Below are 20,044 nucleotides of genomic sequence, written 5' to 3'. Positions count from 1 at the left end.
ATTTAATTTGGGAACATGTCTAATTTCTGGAATAAAAAAATTTTTTGTTTTATAAATTTTTTCAAAATGTCCTATTCCTTCTATTTCAAGAGAAGTCCCATCAGCAGTAAAGACCTTTGACACACTTGTTTTATTTTTAACACATTTGGATAGACTTTGATTATTTGGGGTCATATGAAAAGATGCACCAGAGTCAAGAAGCCAAGAAATTTTACCTAAATCAGAAAAAGATGAGGCTGCTGCGCCGGTTGAAGCTTCAGATGAGGAAGAGGCACCTTTGATGAGAGGCTGAAGGATCTCCATTAGTTGGGCCAGGGAAACTGGTGCATCCTGATCTTTAGGCTCCGATCCAGCAATTGCAGCTCTTTTTTCTCTCAGCTCCTTAAGTTTGGGACATTGTGGCCTGTAGTGTCCCGGTTCATGACAGTGATGACAAATAACTTTCTTCTTATCATAGTCACCATTTTGTTGGTTAAAGTGAGGAGGCCTATATGATCGAACATGATTCCCTGGTCTAGACACGGCTAAAACGGAATCATCTTCAATTTTTAAAGAACCTTTCCGGAGACGATTTTCTTCCATTGTTAACTCTTCAATAGTTTCAACAATAGAAGGAATTTTCCCCCGGTGAAGTAGGGCCGATTTAGTGGTTTCAAATTCCAGCCTTAATCCAGTGATAAACTGGTAAAAATGTTCAACATCGAGTTGTTTCTGACGAAGCTCGATGTCTTCGGCACAATGCCACTTTGGTTCTAAAAGGGAAAGTTCTTAAGTTCGGACAACCCATTGTAATATTCACGAATAGTTTTGTCTCCTTGTGTCATCATTCGAACTTTTTCTTGGAGGTTGCACACGTGTGCAATATCTTTAAGGGAATACATATTCTTAAGGTATTCCCATGCCTTATCGGCATGATCAAATTTGGCAAGACTTGAGCATTTTTTAATGTCAACGCTATTGATAAGCCATGACATTATCTTCGCATGAGATATTCTCCATTCTTTCCATTTCTTCTCGTATGAGGCAATAGCCTTGATTTTCTCTTCTTCCGATAGAGGGACGTCTTTATCTCCCTCATTTTTAGTAAGAGATAGCTTAGGTTCCGAATCGGAACCATCCACAATCCCCCATAAGCCTTTTCCCCATATATGGTGCTTCATGATTGAAGCCCATGTTGCATAGTTCGTATCGCTTAGTTTCATAGGCATGATGGTGACTTTATCATTGTCATCCATCGATTACAAGGAGAGAAAGAATAGGGATAGAAGAGAAACAAGAAGGAAAATGAGAAAGAAAGAAAAAAAAAAACAATACAACAAGATGTGAAATCTTCTCCAATGAAGTGATAAAACACTTCTCTTCAAGTGGCGAACAGTTTTGCAAACGGGCACGGAAACCGAGGCAGCTTTTCCTCAAGATTTAGTACTTCCGCAGCTCTGATACCATGAAATGAAATGGGGATCTTCGAAACACGAGCTTTGATTAACAAGAGCAAGTGTCAAGAATGACACTAAAGCATAACCCTTAAAAAGGGTATAACTGGAAACAAAATAAAAATAAAAATGTATTCTTTATTGATATGAAAAACCAATTGCTTAAGAAGCATTGGAGTGAAATACAAGAGGGGCTGCACCCCTTTATATACACAGCTGAAAGAGGACTCAATAGAGCTGTTGGGCACAGTCCAACAGCTCTATTTAGAGCTGTTGGAATGTGTCAGTCTAACAGCTCTATTAAGAGTTGTTGGACTGTGTCAGTCCAACAGCTCTATTGCTAGTCAAGTCTGGACAGGACTTGACTAGCAACAGTCATTCTAGTTCAAACTGAACTAGATGACATAAAGACAAAAAATAAAAATAAAGGAAAAAAAATACAGAAAAGAAAGAAATTAAAAATGTATTTATATATATATATAATAATATAATATTATTATATATACATATATGTACAGTTTTACATTTTAACACTCTGTGCCTCAAGGCACAAGTCTGAGGCGCAAAAAAAAAAAAAGCTTTTTATTTTTTTTATTTTTACAACAAGATTTCTGAGACATGATCAACAAGAGTTTTGTAGGTTAATCTCATATATTTTCCAGTTATTTCAGTTATGTAATCAGTTTCTTAGTATATTACTATATTTTAACTTTTGTTGGTTAATCTTGTATATTTTTCAGATATTTCAGTTATGTAATTAGTTTCTTAATATATTTTAACTTTTGTTGGTTAATCTCATATATTTTCCAGTTATGTAATCAGTTTTTTAGCTACTTTTATATGTTAATCTCATATTTTTTAGAATAATCTCATATATTTTAACTTTTGTAGGTTAATCTCATATATTTTCCAGTTATTTCAGTTATGTAATCAGTTTCTTAGTATATTTTAACTTTTGTTGGTTAATCTCATATATTTTCTAGTTATGTAATCAGTTTTTTAGTTACTTTTATATGTTAATCTCATATTTTTTAGAATAATCTCATATATTTTAACTTTTGTAGGTTAATCTCTTATATTTTCCAGTTATGTAATCAGTTTTTTAGTTACTTTTATATGTTAATCTCATATTTTTTAGAATAATCTCATATATTTTAACTTTTGTCGGTTAATCTCATATATTTTCCAGTTATGTAATCGATTTCTTAGTATATTTTATCTTTTGTTGGTTAATCTCATATACAGTGTTGTGAAAAGCGTTGAGGCATAGCGAGACGCTCCACCAAAAACCAAGGCAAGGCGTAAGCCTCGAGGTGTAAAGCGTAAGGCTCAATTTTTTTTTTGAAAACTTTAAAAAATTTATAAAAAATATCTAAAAATATAAATAAATAAAGAAATGCTTTATTGATGAAATAACAACCAATAAGAAATAGAAAATCTCTAATAACTACTAAAAAATATGAGATTAACATATAAAAGTAACTAAAAACTGATTATATAATTGGAAAATATATGAGATTAACCAAAAAAAGTTAAAATATACTAAGAAACTTATTACATAACTGAAATAACTAGAAAATATATGAGATTAACCTACAAAAGTTAAAATATATGAGATTATTCTAAAAAATATAAGATTAACATATAAAAGTAACTAAAAAAATGATTACATAACTGGAAAATATATGAGATTAACCAATAAAAGAAAAAATATACTAAGAAACCGTTTACATAACTAGAAAATATATGAGATTAACCAACAAAAGTTAAAATATATGAGATTATTCTAAAAAATATGAGATTAACATATAAAAGTAACTAAAAAACTGATTACATAACTGGAAAATATATGAGATTAACCAACAAAAGTTAAAATATACTAAGAAACTGATTACATAACTAAAATAACTGGAAAATATATGAGATTAACCTACAAAAGTTAAAATATATGAGATTATTCTAAAAAATATGAGATTAACATATAAAAGTAACTAAAAAATGATTACATAACTGGAAAATATATGAGATTAACCAACAAAAGTTAAAATATATTAAGAAACTAATTACATGACTGAAATAACTGAAAAATATACGAGATTAACCAACAAAAGTTAAAACATAGTAATATACTAAAAAACTGATTACATAACTAAAATAACTGGAAAATATATGAGATTAACCTACAAAAATCTTTTTGATTACTTCTTAGAAGTCTTGTTGTAAAAAAAAAAAAATCACCTCAGGCTTACGCCACAGAGGGTCGCGCCTCAAGGCGTGTTTTTGATAACACTACTCATATATTTTCCAGTTATGTAATCATTTTTTTAGTTACTTTTATATGTTAATCTCATATTTTTTAGAATAATCTCATATATTTTAACTTTTGTAGGTTAATCTCATATATTTTCCAGTTATTTCAGTTATGTAATCAGTTTCTTAGTATATTTTAACTTTTTTTTGTTAATCTCATATATTTTTCAGTTATGTAATCAGTTTTTAGTTACTTTTATATGTTAATCTCATATTTTTTAGTACTTATTTAAGATTTTCTATTTCTTATTGGTTGTTATTTCATCAATAAAGCATTTCTTTATTTATTTATATTTTTAGATATTTTTTTATAATTTTTTTAAAATTTTCATAAAAAATATTTAAGGCTTACGCTTTACACCTCGAGGCTTAAGCCTCGCCTCGATTTTTGGTGGAGCGCCTCGTTATGCCTCAACGCTTTTCACAACACTGGCTGGAACAATCCAACAACTCTACGGAGATTGCCTCTTGTGTATAAATAGGGATGAACACCCTTTTGTTCTTTTATGCTTGTTCTCAAGCACTCTCTTAATAGATTCTTTATATTTTTTATTTTGTTTCTCTTGCCCATAAGTGGCATTGTGTATGTGATTGTATCTTGACCCATAAGTGGTCTCCATTTGTGTATGTTGTACTTGCCCATAAGAGGCATCTATTTGTATTTGCCATATTTCATTACATGGTATCAGAACTTTGGTGTTCTTGGGTTATAACTTGTACATGAAGATCAAGAGGAGGATCGTGAGACTAGTGGAGCATTGGTTTGTTGGTTTGTTGCCTCAGGAGCAACTTTTTCAACACCTTTCTTCTTGCAATCTTCTCATCTTCTTTCTTCTCCTTGTCTCTCTATCTTTTTTCTTCTCCGCTATGGTTGATAAAGAAATTATAACGGTTGTTTCTATCAAATTTGATGGGAAAAACTACAATATGTGGACCGCGATGGTAAAAGAATCCTCATGGGTAAAAATATGTAACAATGTTTTTATGGTTCCACATTGAAACTACAAACAATTCTCACAAGAATGATTGTTGGAGTCTATGGTGAATATAAGGAAGAGAATCTTAAGGGAGTTAAAAAGTTATGCTTGATTATAAAAAAAAACTATAAAGAGTAGGAAGTGGGTCATGTCAAATTTCTTTATCTCTTTATGGGTAATATGCATGAGGAATCATGCTCTCATATTCTTGAATTTGAAAGAGCGGATGAAGCTTGAGAATATATTAGACAAACATATACCCAAAAAGATGTTGCTCACAAATGGGATCTTAAAGACAAAATCCATAGTTGTAAACAAGGTGATAAAATAGTGAGGAAATATTATAGTACCCTCAAAACTTTGGGATCAATTAGCTAAGCTTCAACCTATATAAGAGACACCTAATAATGCAAGGGAAAAAGGATTTAGACGTTTTGATTCAGAAAATGACAAACTTTATATCTCAAGGAATGTTTATTTTTTGGAAAATGAAAGTTGCTTTCAAAATGTGCCTAAGAACTCTGAGCATTCTTTTTTATTTGAGATATTACCTCAAAATAGTAATGAGATTTTATTAAAGAATGTTAGTAATGAAGAGCCTCAACTCAATCTCCAAGATGGTGAGAATATTGAATCAGAAGAACCTAATGTAATTCAATATAGAAGACGTGCAAATGATAGACAATCAAGCATTATAGAAAATTATTCTACCTTAGAAACCCAACAACATCCTTTATTGATCAAAATGCTTAACACAAGCATTGAAGAAACAAGAGGGGTTCGACCCCTATTTATACACAAAACCCAGATTGAGGAGAGACCTTTTGGGAGCTCCCAACCGTCATAAATATGACCATTGGGCAGCCTCCCAACAAAGACCAAAGAGCCCTTGACCTTTTGGTCAAGGACAAAAAACAAAAATAAAAAAAAATAAAAAGGGGCTACACACAGTCCCTTGTGATTATTTTATTACAAGAAAAAAAAACAAATTACCCCTAACTCAAAAAGTAAATTATATGTCATAAATAGTATATGTATACTATTTTAACATCCCCTAAACACCAAAAGTTTGTTGAGAAAGAACAAAAAACGTGGAGCAGTAAAAGCTTTAGTAAAGAAGTCTGTAAGTTGGAACTCTGAAGTGACAAAAGGTAATTCAATAGTTCCTCTCAAGAATTTGTGATGAACATAATGGTAGTTCATCTCAATGTGCATGGTGCGCTCATGAAAGGTGTAGTTGTTGGCAATGTAAATTGCACTTTTATTATCGCAACACATCTTCGAAGGTTTGAAGATGTCAATACCCATATCTCTAAGAAGATTTTTTAACCATACAAGTTCCACAATTGTTGCTATACCTCTTTATTCTACTTCAGTAGAAGATAATGAGACCTTCTGTTGCTTGCATCTCTAGGCAATCAAAGAATCTCTTAGAAAAACACAAAAATCAGTAGTTGAGATTTTATCATTGGGATTTTCTCCCCAATCAACATCAATATAAGCAAGTAAATCTAAAGATGAGGATGAGGATAGAAAGAGCCCTTTAGTTATGATATTCTTGATATATCTGATGATCCTTAGTACAATACTCATGTGTACAGTTATTGGAGCATGTTGAAACTGACTAACAGAGTGAACTGTATAAGTTATATCTGTCTGGTGATAAACAGATAAGTGAGAGACCCAATTAGTTGTCTGAAAGGTGTGGGATCTTCAAGAAGAGTCTAATCTTCAAATCTTAAATTAGCATTCACCACTTCAGGAGTTTTACTTTCTTATTGTTGATACTACCAAACTTTTATCTATTTTAGAAAGACAAGAGAGAGTTAACAGAAAGACAGAGAGAGAGATAACACGACTTTCATTAACCCTAATCATCTATTTAAATAGGGATTTAGTAAAGAGAAGATTTACAAGTAGGCATACGTAATTGTTCTAAATTACGTATGACCACCCTAGATTTATGAATATTGCTTTTAACACTCCCCCTCAAGCTGGAGCATATATATCTATCATGCTCAGCTTCCTGCAACATCTTGAAAAAAACCTGCACTTGTGATAGGCTTGGTGAAGACATCTGCAACTTGGTCCTCATAAGTGAAATATGCCCCAACTGCACTAAGTCACGTATATAGTGGCAATCAACTTCAATGTGTTTCGTTCTCTCATGAAAAACTGAATTGTTAGTTATATGGGTGGTTACTCTATTATCACACATTATCAACATTGGGGATGGAATCATCACTTGTAGATCTCTTAGAATGGACCTAACCCACATTATTTCAGCAATTGTTTGAGTCATAGCTCTATATTCTGATTCAGCACTCGAACGAGCTACCATAGTCTGTTTTTTATCCTACAAACACGCAGAACCCTATGGTGGACTTTCTATCATCGATGGCCCCAGCATAGTCTACATCTGAGTATGCAAGTATATCAAGGTTGGAGCTTTGTTTATATAGCAATCCCTTTCCAGGAGAGGATTTCAAATACCTGAGAATCATCATAAGTGTCTGCCAGTGCACTCGGGTTGGTTTGTCCATGAATTGGCTTATCTTACTCACAGTCAGGAGATATTTGGCCGTGTTACAGTAACATATAAAAGTTTACCAACCAAGGATCTAAAACTACTACTGTCAATTGGTTCTGCTTGTTCATCATACATATGAAGTTTAAGATCCATTGGTATATTGGCTGGTTTGGCACCTAACATCCTTGTTTCCTGCAGTAGGTCAAGTACATACTTTCTCTATGATAAAACTAACCCTTCACTGTTTCTAGCCACCTCTATGCCCAAGAAGTATCTAAGAGAACCGAGGTCTTTTGTGACAAAGTGCTTCTGAAGATGAATTTTTGTGTCTGAGATGTCCTTTGCACTGCTCCCTGTAAGAATAATATCATCCACATACACAACCATGACCACAATACCAGCAGAGGTTTTCTTGATAAACAAGGAGTGATCTGATGCTGACCTGTTGAAGCCAAATGCAGACATAATTTCAAATAACTTCTGAAACCATGCACAGGGACTCTGTTTTAGGCCATATATGGCCTTCTTTAGTTTGCACACCTTGCTACACTCCCCCCTGAACCTCAAACCCGGGAGGTTGCTACATGTACACAGTTTCAGACAGATCCCCATACAAGAAGGCATTTTTCACATCTAACTAGCATAAACTCCACCTACAATGAATAGCTACAGATATGACCAGACGAATAGTCCCAAGACGGGAGACTGGAGAAAAATTCTAAAAAAAGTCAACCCCATATGTTTGAGTATACCCTTTAGCCACCAACCGGGCTTTGTATCTTTCAATGGAGTCATCCGAGCTATACTTAATGGTGTAGACCCACTTACATCCAACGATATCTGCATCAGTAGGTGGAACAACCAAGTCCCATGTGTCACATGAGAGCAAGGCATCCATCTCAACCTGCATCGCTTGCTTCCACTTAGGATCTAACAACGCCTGATGATGGTTAAGTGGAACAGATGTGGCAGATAAAGCCGAGATAAAATTCTTCATGTGAACCCCAAGCCTTTCTTTAGTAACAAACTTGGAAATAGGATGTAATGTGTATTGTCTTGTACCTTTCCTGAGAGCTATAGGTCTGTCATCCTCAATATTAGACATCTCAATATTTTCAGGCAAACTTACTTCTAAAGAAGGCGATGATGTAGGATCTGATTCAGGTAGTGATCTACGAGTGTACACCAGCGGAGGATCACGATACCAAGCAAATGTGGGAGACTGAGAATGAGGAATAGTATGTGAAAACGACTCCAAGGGAAAAGGAGGAACGGGAAGAGATATGGCATCACCTTGTGCAACATGTAGTCTGTATGCAGTAGTAGAAAAGTAAGGAACAAATTCAAAGAAAGATACACCGGCACTAACATACTCTCGACAGGAGATGGGATCATAACACCGATATCCTTTTTTATTCTTTGGATATCCAATGAAGACACACTTGATGGCTTGGGTAGATAATTTATCACGGTTAAGTCCAAGTTTATAAACAAAGGAGATGCATCCAAATACTTTGGGAGAAATCGGGAAAAATGAAGCATTAGGATAAAGAATTTGAAAAGGAATTTGTTCTTCCAATGATGAAGAAGGCATACGATTAATGAGATAACAAGCAGTGAGAATGGCATCCCCCTAGTATGAGGGCAGCATATTTGATTGCAACATAAGGGTGCGAGCTATATCTAGAAGATGTCTATGTTTTCTCTCAGCGACTCCATTTTGCTGAGATGTATGGGCACAAGTGGTTTGAGGATGAATGTCACGATTTTGATAAAATTGTAACAATTCATTAGACTTAAACTCGAGAGCATTATCAATGCGGATAATCTTGACAATAGAATGAAACTGAGTCTTTATTTCAATGACAAAAGACATAAGAATGGAAGCAACCTCTGACCTTTTTTATTTATTAAGAAAACCCATGACAATCTAGAAAAATCATCAACAATAACTAAGTAATAACGACACTAAGATCTACTAGGAAGTCTACTAGGTCCTCATACATCAGCATGCGAAATCTCAAACATTCCTTGACTCGATGGACTCTGACTAGAAGGAAAGGAGCTTCTGTGATGTCTACCCAATTGACAGACGTAACACTGGAATGAGTCAGACGGAGAAATCTAAGGAATAAGTCTACGAAGCTTTGGCAAAGGAACATGACCAAGACGGAGATGCCACTGGTAGGTACTGGAAGATGGCTCAGACACAGAATTCATGGATCCAACTGGCTGATGTAGATAATAGACACCACCCTCTTCATGGCCTCCACCAATCCTCTTCCCCGTCAGCAAGTCCTGAAAAATACAACACACAGGATCAAATATCACCCTACAGTTATGCTCCTTAGCAATACGACTAACAGACAGTAAATTCTGATGAAATGAAGGAGCATGAAGGACATTAGTCAATTGAAGTGTGAGGGATATAAAGATGTTTCCTTGGCCTACAACAGGAGAAGATCTCCCATCAGCAAGTATAACATTGCGAGGTTCAGCAATAAGATTTAACTTTGAAAAATTATGGGGAGTCCCACATAAGTGTCTAGAGGCACCTGAATCAATAATCCATCTACTACCTTGATAACTCAGGCTATCACCTGTAGAGCATGCAACATCAGCAACAGGCATAGGAGCACTCGAACTAGGAAGCCGGTGAGACAACAATTCATCGTACTCTGCACGACTAAGGATAACTGAATCGCTGGAGGAGGTAGTGGGAGTCTCTACCTCGAGTTTAGCAACTTGAGCCTTGGACACATTCGGTTTAGGTGATGGGATAGGAGGTTGACCAGTCTTATCCCAGCACCTATCTTCAAGATGTCCAAGTTTACCACAATACGTACATTGAAGTCTTCCTCTTCCTCCTATACTGCGACCGCGACCTCTTCCTCGAAAATTCAAGAAAGTACCTCTTCCACGACCTGAGGTGATTGCTAGGGCTGATGCCTGTGATTCAGATTGGGTTTGAGGAAGAGTGATGGCAAGCCTACTCAGACAATTGTAGGCTTCTGCAAGAGTAGGAACATCAGAACTAGTTAGCATTTGAACTTTGGCAACTGAAAAATCAGATGATAACCTTGTAAGGAACCGAGCAACCATAGTCTGCTCCTGATGGGTCTTCTGCTTGGTGCAACATAAGGGTTTGTGTGCATTTAGCATCTCAAAGGCAGATTTAATAGAGGCATAGTATTGGGCCAAAGTCTGTCCTCCTTGCTGCAACTGGTAAATTTCCTGCTTAACTTGTAGAATACGACTCACATTGGTTTCATGAGAATATGTATCACGGAGATTGTCCCACATTTGTTTAGCTGAGGTATAATAAATCAGTCCATCAACTATATGAGGTTGTACACTGTTCATTATCTATGACATCACAATGTCATTGTCTTCATCCCAGATGACATATTTTTCGGTTCTTTCAATGGGCTCTAATTCCAACAGGACATGCTTTTTCTGATGACCAGAAACCGACATCATGAAGGTGCGAGACCATCGTGCATAATTAGTATCATCTAGCTTAACTGAAGATCCATACGAAAATGGATTCGCAAAGGCTTTATATTCACCAACGACCTCTGCTTTTTGGTCATTATCTTGAGCATGTGACTCAGCCATAAAAAATTTATTTGCTCACCAAGGACAGCAACTAGACATGACAAAAAAAAATCCAACTACCCAGATATTTCTGCACAATAAAGAGTCTCCTGTGCAATTTGCTTCCAGATCTGAATAGTGATCAGATCATCACCACAACCACATAATATATAATATTTTTTTTAAGGAAAGACCTATGTCACATGGGTGCGGGTGCGGGGGTGCGGCACTTTCAAAAAACCTGGGTGCGGGGGTGCAGCAAAAATATAAAAAATTATATATATATATATATATATATATATATATATATATATATATATATATATATATATATAAAGTCCAAAAGTTGGACATAAATGACCCTGGGTGTGTTGACTGCACCCAGGGTAGGTTGACCGCATCGGGTGCAGGTGCGACACCTAGTTGGAGAATCTCTGTGACATATAGGGCAAAAAAAAATTTCTTGGCACCCTGGGTGTGTTGACCGCACCCAAGGTCGGGTTGACCGGTGCCGCACCCGCATCACGTCGACGCGGGTGCGGCACCCTGCTAGCCGAATCCCTATGACATAGGGAAAGACTATCGACTTTAAGACTGGAATTTTCAGCAAGACTACCAACTTCAAGACTAGAATCCTTACCATTTAATTTCCACGGTAATGATCTGATCGCAGACATTCAACAGCGATCTATATTTTTTTTATATCACTATTTTTCGGTCAGATCGTTGACTGCAACATAGTTTAACATCCTCCATTAAAAAATTTAACCCAAGACGACACCACTCAGATCTGAACCAAGATCTCTTTATTTCAGATCCAATCGCAGTCTTCAGATCTGTGTGCTTCTCCTTATGCGTCACAATGATCAGACACGATCTGATTTTTTTTTTATCCACGAGCAGATCACGATGATCAGCGTGCTTCTCCTTATGCTTCACGATGATCAGACACGATCTGATTTTTAAGGTCCACGAGCACATCACGATCCACTACACCCACTTCTTCTTCACCCTTCACGACCAGCAGCATCCTCATCACCACGATCAGCAGCAGCAGCGTCATCCACGAGCAACAGCAGCAACGTCATCCCAAAAGGGAGACCCGCTTTGATACCATGTTGATACTACCAGACTTTTATCTATTTTAGAAAAACAAGAGAGAGTTAACAGAAAGAGAGAGAGAGAGAGAGAGAGAGAGAGAGAGAGAGAGAGAGAGCACGACTTTCATTAACCCTAATCACCTATTTAAATAGGGATTAGTAAAGAGAAGATTTACAAGTAGGCATACGTAATTGTTCTAAATTATGTATGACCACCCCAGATTTATGAATATTACTTTTAACACTTATCATCTGAAATACCAGATTTAGCACATATATCTACAACAAGTTTTATTTGAGAAAGTATGTACCCTTTGAGAGAATATGCAACTTCAATTCCTAAAAAACATCTTAAGAATCCTAGGTCAGACATATCAATATTATTTTTTAAAACATTACTAACTTTTTGTTTGTCATTCTCTGTTATTATCATATCATCTACGTAAAGTAAAAGCATAACTATGCCAATACCTGTATTTTTCACATAGAGAGCAGTGTCAGTGTAGCATGAATGAAAACCCAAATTAATCATAACATTATTGAATCTATCATATTAGGCCTTAGTAGCCTGTTTAAGACCATATAAAGCTTTTAAAAGTTTAAGAGATTTTTCTTTTTCAATATCGAATCCTAGCAGAGGATCCATATAAACTTCTTCATTTGGTTCTCCATTAAGAAAAACATTTTTAACATCTAATTGATATATAGGTCATTTTTTAGTTAATGCAACAACTATTAGAGTCCTAACACTAGTCATTCTAGCTACGGGTACAAAAGTTTCCTCATAGTTAACTTCATATTCTTGAAAGTATCTTTTAGTTACTATCTTAGTTTTATATCTTTCTAGAGTTTCATTACTCTTGGTTTTAACTTTAAAGACCCATCTACATCCAATGGTTTTGGTTTGAAGGTAACTCAACTACTTCCCAAGTTTTTGTTTTCTTAAGGGCATCTAATTCTATGTTCATGGCTTCAATCCAATGAGAAACATTTTTAGCTTCATTATAATGTGAAGGTTCATGGTATGAATGTAATGCCATTAGGCAAGTCCTATAGTTGGGAGATAATGACTCATAAGAGATAAACCTATAGGGTGCAATAAATTCTCTACTAGATCTTTTAAGAGGAGGTTCTTCTATAGGCTCACTATATTGAGAAAATTTTTCTAAGGCACTAGTAGGATTATTTTGCTTACGCCGGGTATAAACTTTAATATTTTTAGCAGATCTATTAATGACATCATCACTACTCGGTGATATCTTAATATTAGAGTATTCATGATTGATATCATCTATAATTTCATGATGATTCAAAGAGTCATCACTAGTATGTATATCTTCTCTTTGAGAGAGATCATACAAAAACATACAATCTATTTCCTCCCTTTTATCATACTCTTAAAAATCATTTTCATCTTCTAAGAATGTCACATCTTTTGAAATATAAAGTTTATTATTTTTGAAATCAAAGCATCTATATCATTTTTATTTTCACCATATCCAATCAAAACACATTTATCTCTTTTGTGTAAAAACACAAAAAATGTTGACATTCGATTTAACAAATAGGTGGAAGTTAAAACGGCTTCAGCCTAAAAACTTTTGAGAATATTTTTAGAAATAAGTAAAGTTCTAACGGTTTCTATTATATGCCTATGTTTTCTTTCTGCTAGCTCATTTTGTTGTCGTGGCTTAAGGAAAAATCGTTGATGAAAAACTCCATTTTTTTTTAGATAGTTTTGAAATTTATTGGATAGATATTCTCCATCCGAATCCGATCTAAGAATAGATATATTGCTTTGAAATTGATTCTTAATTTTTATGTGAAATTCTTTAAAGGAAAAGAGTTTCGACTTAAAATTAAGAAAGTAAACCCACACATATCTAGTAAGGTCATGAATAAAAGTCACATAATACGAGTAACCAACTTTGGATATGACCGGAGAAGGACCCCATACATCTGAGTGCAAAAATTCAAAAGGTCTTGTGAAAACAAAGGTTCTGTTTGGAAATGGGATAGATTTCAGTTTTCCAAGAATACAATCTTAGCAAGTCATATCTTTTTCATTACGAAATTTGTCCCCTCCAAAAAAAAAAAATATATATATATATATATATATATATATATATATATATATATATATATATATTTTAGAATTGCTTGGATGTCCAAGTCTTTTATGCCAAATTTCAATACCCTTATCTTGGACATAAATATAAATGATTTTAAAGGAAGAGACAATGAATCCATAAAATAAAGATCTCCCTTCGTATGGCCATGCCCAATCCGCTTCTGGGACCGAAGATCATGCACAAAGCAACCCTTAGATGAAAAAAATATTTCACATCCATGGTCAACAATTTGAGAAACTGAAAAAACATATAAATTTAGTTTGGCAACAACTCTAACTTTTGGAACAAAAAAAAATTGAAAATCTTTAGAATCTAATGTTCCTATACTCTCAATTTTCAAAATGGTTTCATCGGTAGTAGAAACACAAAACAAGTTTGAGTTGGTGCATATAATAGATAAGACATTCTCATGAAGAGTCATATGGAAAGATGCACCCCAATCTAGAATCCAAGAATACATACTGGGTAAAGATGAAGAGGCGATGGCAGCACCCGATGTAGGAGAAGTTGCTTTAAGAATTTGTTGAAGCGCCATGGATATTTGTATTAGAATATAGATCGGATATGGATCCAGTACTGGATCCATATCCATATAGAATAGGTTCACGTGGTTGATACGTTATAATGTATTATACATTACTAACCAGGGGCAATCTTGCCATTGTAAAATATTATTGTAAACCTATTCTATATTAATGATGTTTTAGTGCAGCACGCTGAAATTGAAGTGGCTGCCGATTCCAAGGAAATCCCCTCTCCTCTCTTCCCCACTCCTCCTTCTTGGTATTCACGATAGAACTGCCAACCCAAGCAGTTTTAACAATTTGGTCAAGTGTGTCTTTCAGATCCGCTCCACTTTTGCCTTCTTATTCCTTCTTGGGAATAGATTCTTCAACGGAAACAACCTTATACTTGAAGGTTCCATTCAACTTAGGGCAAGCGGGTTTAATGTGAACCGACTCATTACAACAATGACAAATAATCATTTTTCTTCCACCACTATAATTATTATTATTACTATAGTTATTTTGCTTCTCAAAGTGTGGAGGCTTGCAGGTCTTAACATGGTTGCCAAGTTTAGATACTGCCAACACTTCATTACAACTTTTACTCATGCCAACATGAGTTTCTTATTGAACAATTTCGGCAATACCATCTTCAAGAAGAAGATGAGTGGATCTATGTAGGAGAAAAGATTTAACTTGCTCAAATTCGGGATAAAGCTCATACAAGAATTGAAAAAATCTCTCTAGTTCCATTTGTTTTTGCCATAGGGGATTCAAAGCACTATAAAATCCTTGGATACCCATTTCACCTTGCTTGGTGGTTCTAACATTTTCTAGCAAGAAATATGCTCTAGTAAGAACCTTTTGGTTATACATACCCTTCATGAAAAACCAAACTTCATTGGCTTTTCAAAATTTTTCAATGTTTGCACATACCTTAAGCTCGACATTGTTCATGAACTATGCAAAAAATTTTGCATGATTCTCCCAATCTTCCACTTGTTTATAATGATCTTCAATGGCTTTGGCATGAGCATCTCCCTCTAAGGCTTTCTCTTGACCTCTTTTTAGCATTTTGTGAGCTTAAGTTGGGGCTCGAGATAGTGCCCAACACATACCCCCAAAGCTTTTCACCTTTGAAATTGTTTTCCATAGCAGAAGCCCATATCATGTAATTTTTTCCATTGAGCTTGAAAGAGAGGTCAATTTTGGCCTCCATTGTGTGAGCAAGAGAGGGAGAGGAAGAGAATGGAAATCAGAAGAGGAGACCATGATCCCTTAGGAAACTTTGTCATGAACACAATCACTTGATGGCAACCTTCCATAAGCCCAAGAATATTATGGCTCTGATATCACGTAAGGAAATATGTGAAATCACAAAACACAAGCTACCAAGAGCTCACAATATCACAATCATACAAGTGCATATGCACAAGTCCACTATTGGACAATACAAAAGCCTAACAAGGCAACAACAATAAAAAATATAATCCTTTATTGATCAAAATGCTTAACACAAGCGTTGAAGAAATAATAGGGGTTTGACCCCTATTTATACACAAAACCCAAACTGAGGGGAGATCATTTGGGAGCTCCAAAGAGCTGTTGGGAGCTCCCAACGGTCATAAATACGACTGTTGGGCAGCATCCCAACAGCTCTTTGGTCAGCCTCCCAACAGCTCTTTGGTCAAAGACCAAAGAGCCCTTGGCCTTTTGGTCAAGGAAAAAAAATAAAAATAAAAAGGGGCTACACGCAGTTCCTAGTAATTATTTTATTACAAGGGGAAAAAAACAAAATACCCCTTACTCAAAAAGTATATTACATGCCATAAATAGTATATATATACTATTTTAACATGTTTTTAGGTGATTCTCTGGTGTCGTGAAAATGCAAAAAACAACAAAAAATATCATTATCATCCACTAAAGTTGAGTACCGTGTAATGACTACTACACTATCAGAGATTGTTTGGTTGCAAAAATTACTTGAAGATATGAGTGTGCATATTCAATCACCCACAAGATTATATTGTGACAATAAAAGCACTATCTACATAGCCGGCAATCGCACACTTTATGAGTGCACTAAACATATCGAAATGGATTGCCATTGTGTTCATGAAGAGTACCTGATGTAGCATCGAAATTTCAGTTGGCCGACTTCTTTACAAAAGCTCTCCCTTCTTCCCAGTTTCATTTTTTGCTTGACAAACTTTCGGTGATTATACCATAAGTTTGAGGGGGAGTGTTAAGTTGTATATATATATATATATATATATATATATATATATATATATATATATATATATATATATATATATATATATATAAGAGATAAATACCAAATAGAGATGTTGGGTTCTTTTATAACTAGTCAACATAGAGTTGACTAGTCAATAGAGCTGTTGGAACAGTCCAACAACTATATTTATAGTTGTTGGAACAGTCCAACAGCTATATTGAAATTGTCTCTTATGTATAAACAGGGGTGAACCCCCTCTTGTTCTTTTATGCTTGTTCTCAAGCACTTTCTCAATAGATTCTTTATGTTTTTTATGTTGTCTCTCTTGCCCATAAGTGGCATTGTGTATGTGATTGTATCTTGACCCATAAGTGGTCTTCATTTGTGTATGTTGTACTTGCTCATAGAAGGCATTTGTTTGTATTTGCAATATTTCATTACAATTATGACTATGGAAAGGAATTCCAAGAAACTTTTGGTTAAAATAGGAGAAGATATAATCGTCCAGTACGATGACATGAATTAACAAAAGGATGGCTTAGCCCTCATTAGAGTCCCAAGAATTGGGTGATTATATACAGAGATCACAGGTGTTCGATAATCCATAGGAAGATACTAATAAAAGGATTACTTTATTATTAAGCAAGATTTCATTGAGAATCTCCTAAAAAATTGCTTTTTGGGTGAGTTGGAAAATGCTAGATTAATTACAATCATTCTAAATCAAATTTTCTTTTCTTGCCTCTATAGGAAGAACAGTTAGTATGAGGTGATTGAAGGCAGCAATCGACTACGAACAGTTAGTTTGGCTTCAAAGTTTCAGCAGGATAGTATGCACCATAGATACACTTATTATAAATTTTAGGCAAAGCTGGGGATACAGACAAGGTAGCCTAAACTAGACACTAAGCCTTTTCTTCTTCGCAATATAGGGATTGTTTAATTCAACACTAGGGAGGTACCATGGTGATCAATTTTCCTGATTTTATTGGTGATAGACCTTGTTATTTAAAACGGCAACCCCACATGACAGCTGGAGTTTCCGAAGGGAGGTTTATGGTTTTTGGTATAACAATTGTTGCTAGTATTTTAGAAAATTCTTACATCCCATGATTTCTCCAGGGGAAATTTTTCAGATGCCCCATCAGAAGAGTTGTTAAGCAGTTGTTTAATGATCAATCAGACTGAGCAATCTTGACATTGTCAATGAATTGGCTCATACTGCCTCCTCCTCCTCTTCTTTTTCGTCTTCTTTTCAGAAACAACACTAAGTGTATTATCAAACACTGAGACAATTGAGATTAACATGAGTCACAGATTCATATAAAATTCAAACTGTTGGAACACCATACTTCAACACTCCAACTTGTTCAAGAAACAATGCAATCAGAAAATCAAGAAGAAAATACCGTGAACAATCATAATTTCACACTATGAAATACATAAAAATTCTAACTGTTGGAACAGCAATTTCAACTAATCAACAATAAGATAACGAAAAAGAAGACACCATCACCATGAGCAACCAGAATTTCATAATATGCAAGGTAAAACATACCTGCCGCAACAAGAGCGTCCCAGAGCTCTTCTGGCGAAATGCTTCCATTGTGCTCGACATCTATGGTTTGAAAAATGCGATAAAGCTCGAGCTCTTTATCATCCATGTAGCGCTTGAATTCCTGGTAATCAACACGCCCATCGCTGTTGGCATCGCATACCTTCAAGAGATCCTTCGCATACTTATACTCAGCAGGTATCCGAAGCCCCCGAAGACCCGATTCTATCTGCAAGTAGTCAAGGTATCCGCTGTTCGACACATCAAAGAAGTTGAAGAGACCCCGAATTCTCAGCTCCCTCTCCTCCTCAGTCTCCCTCAATGCCAAAAGCACGTGCTCCATGGACACCGTACCAGTCTTCTCCACCGGCTTCCCTTGGGTGCCGGATTTAGACAAATGATCCGACGTCGATTTCTTCTTGTTAGAGAGCTCAATACGCTTAACAGCCTGTCCGGCGCCTGACATTCTCCGCAAAGATCACATTAATTGCCCGGAAATGCATCTGCGAAACATCTCGAACTCACTGAATCTTCAGCCAGCGATCGAGAACCCAACATCAGAACTCGTCGCAAAGAGAAAAAAGGATCCTTTCTCAGGAAGCGAAAGAACACCCACCAAGCTAGATCAAAAGCGAACAAGTAATCAAGAAATTCATGGTCCTATTTCCATTTCAAAACGCCAAAACAGAACCGACTCACACTGGGACGAACCATACAGCCCAAATTCTCGTAGCGTTTTTCCCCAGCACGTGAATCAAGGAATAATACATTCTCAAGCGAGAGAAAGAGAGGGGCGATCTCCGCCAAATTCCTCTGGAACTGTAAAACAACCGAAAAGTTCCGGCACGATGGATCCGAATCCTTCTCGAAAGGCATCAAATCCGCCGGAAACTCGCCTGCGAAAACCCAGAATCCGGTCTATAAACCAAATACATGAGATCAAATCGAGCTAAACTGCAAGGAGAAATCAGCTCAATTCACCAATCACTACCGAAAAGAGAGAGAGAGGACGCGTACGCTTCGAATTTCAAAACATCTCTTCCTCCAAGCAAGCTTTCTCTTTTTCCTCTTATCAGTTTTCAATGATTCTTCTACTAAGTTCAAAAAGGCTCATTGATGCGTAATTAATTGTAAAAAAATAAGACTAGTTACTAGCACTTTTTTTTATATTTAATTTTTTTTATTGATCAGACCCTATATATATGATCTACAAGTATTATTTAGTAGAAAAAAAGTTTTGGATCATGTGTTTGCATACACGTAGCTTTTTAAGACCTTTAAAAATCAACGGCTCACAATGTATCAAAATTTAATGACTTAAAAAATCTTATTTTTATGTTCAACTTAGCGCGACACTCTTTCTCGGAGAACTGGGTACGTACTCACTTAATGAGTACGTCAACTGTTATCAAATACGTGTAAAAACATATTTGATTAGCCAACAAATCTAGACTGGGAATTGTCATCCAACTCTAATCCGCATCTAAATCCAAATCTAGTTAAGATCCAAGCAACAGATTCAGTAACTCCTAAATCGAAGCCCGACTTCTTTGCATCCCGAGCCCCACCGAGGCAGGTCAACCCACCACAGAGAAAGGGGGCACGCCAGCCTAATGGAATCAAAAGAGTTAATCACCACGCTCACCAAAAAGCCTTAAATCT

General features: G+C 35.6%; 1 protein-coding gene across 1 annotated transcript in view; it reads right to left on the bottom strand.

The window, feature by feature from the left end:
* The window catches only part of LOC149833536 (calcium-dependent mitochondrial ATP-magnesium/phosphate carrier protein 2-like), a 31,310-nt gene extending 11,876 nt beyond the window's left edge, over positions 1-19,434 (bottom strand). The window contains exon 1 of the mRNA XM_090012882.1: positions 18,386-19,434. Coding sequence (XP_089869008.1) covers positions 18,386-18,848 — 463 coding nt within the window. The 5' untranslated portion in view covers positions 18,849-19,434. The remainder of the gene's footprint in view (positions 1-18,385) is intronic.
* Positions 19,435-20,044: the final 610 nt, after the last annotated feature.

The sequence above is a fragment of the Nuphar pumila genome, chromosome 7 (genome assembly GCF_984573655.1).
Source record: "Nuphar pumila chromosome 7, dmNupPumi1.hap1.1, whole genome shotgun sequence".
Lineage (NCBI taxonomy): Eukaryota > Viridiplantae > Streptophyta > Magnoliopsida > Nymphaeales > Nymphaeaceae > Nuphar > Nuphar pumila.
This window is presented reverse-complemented; position numbering and strand designations above follow the sequence as displayed.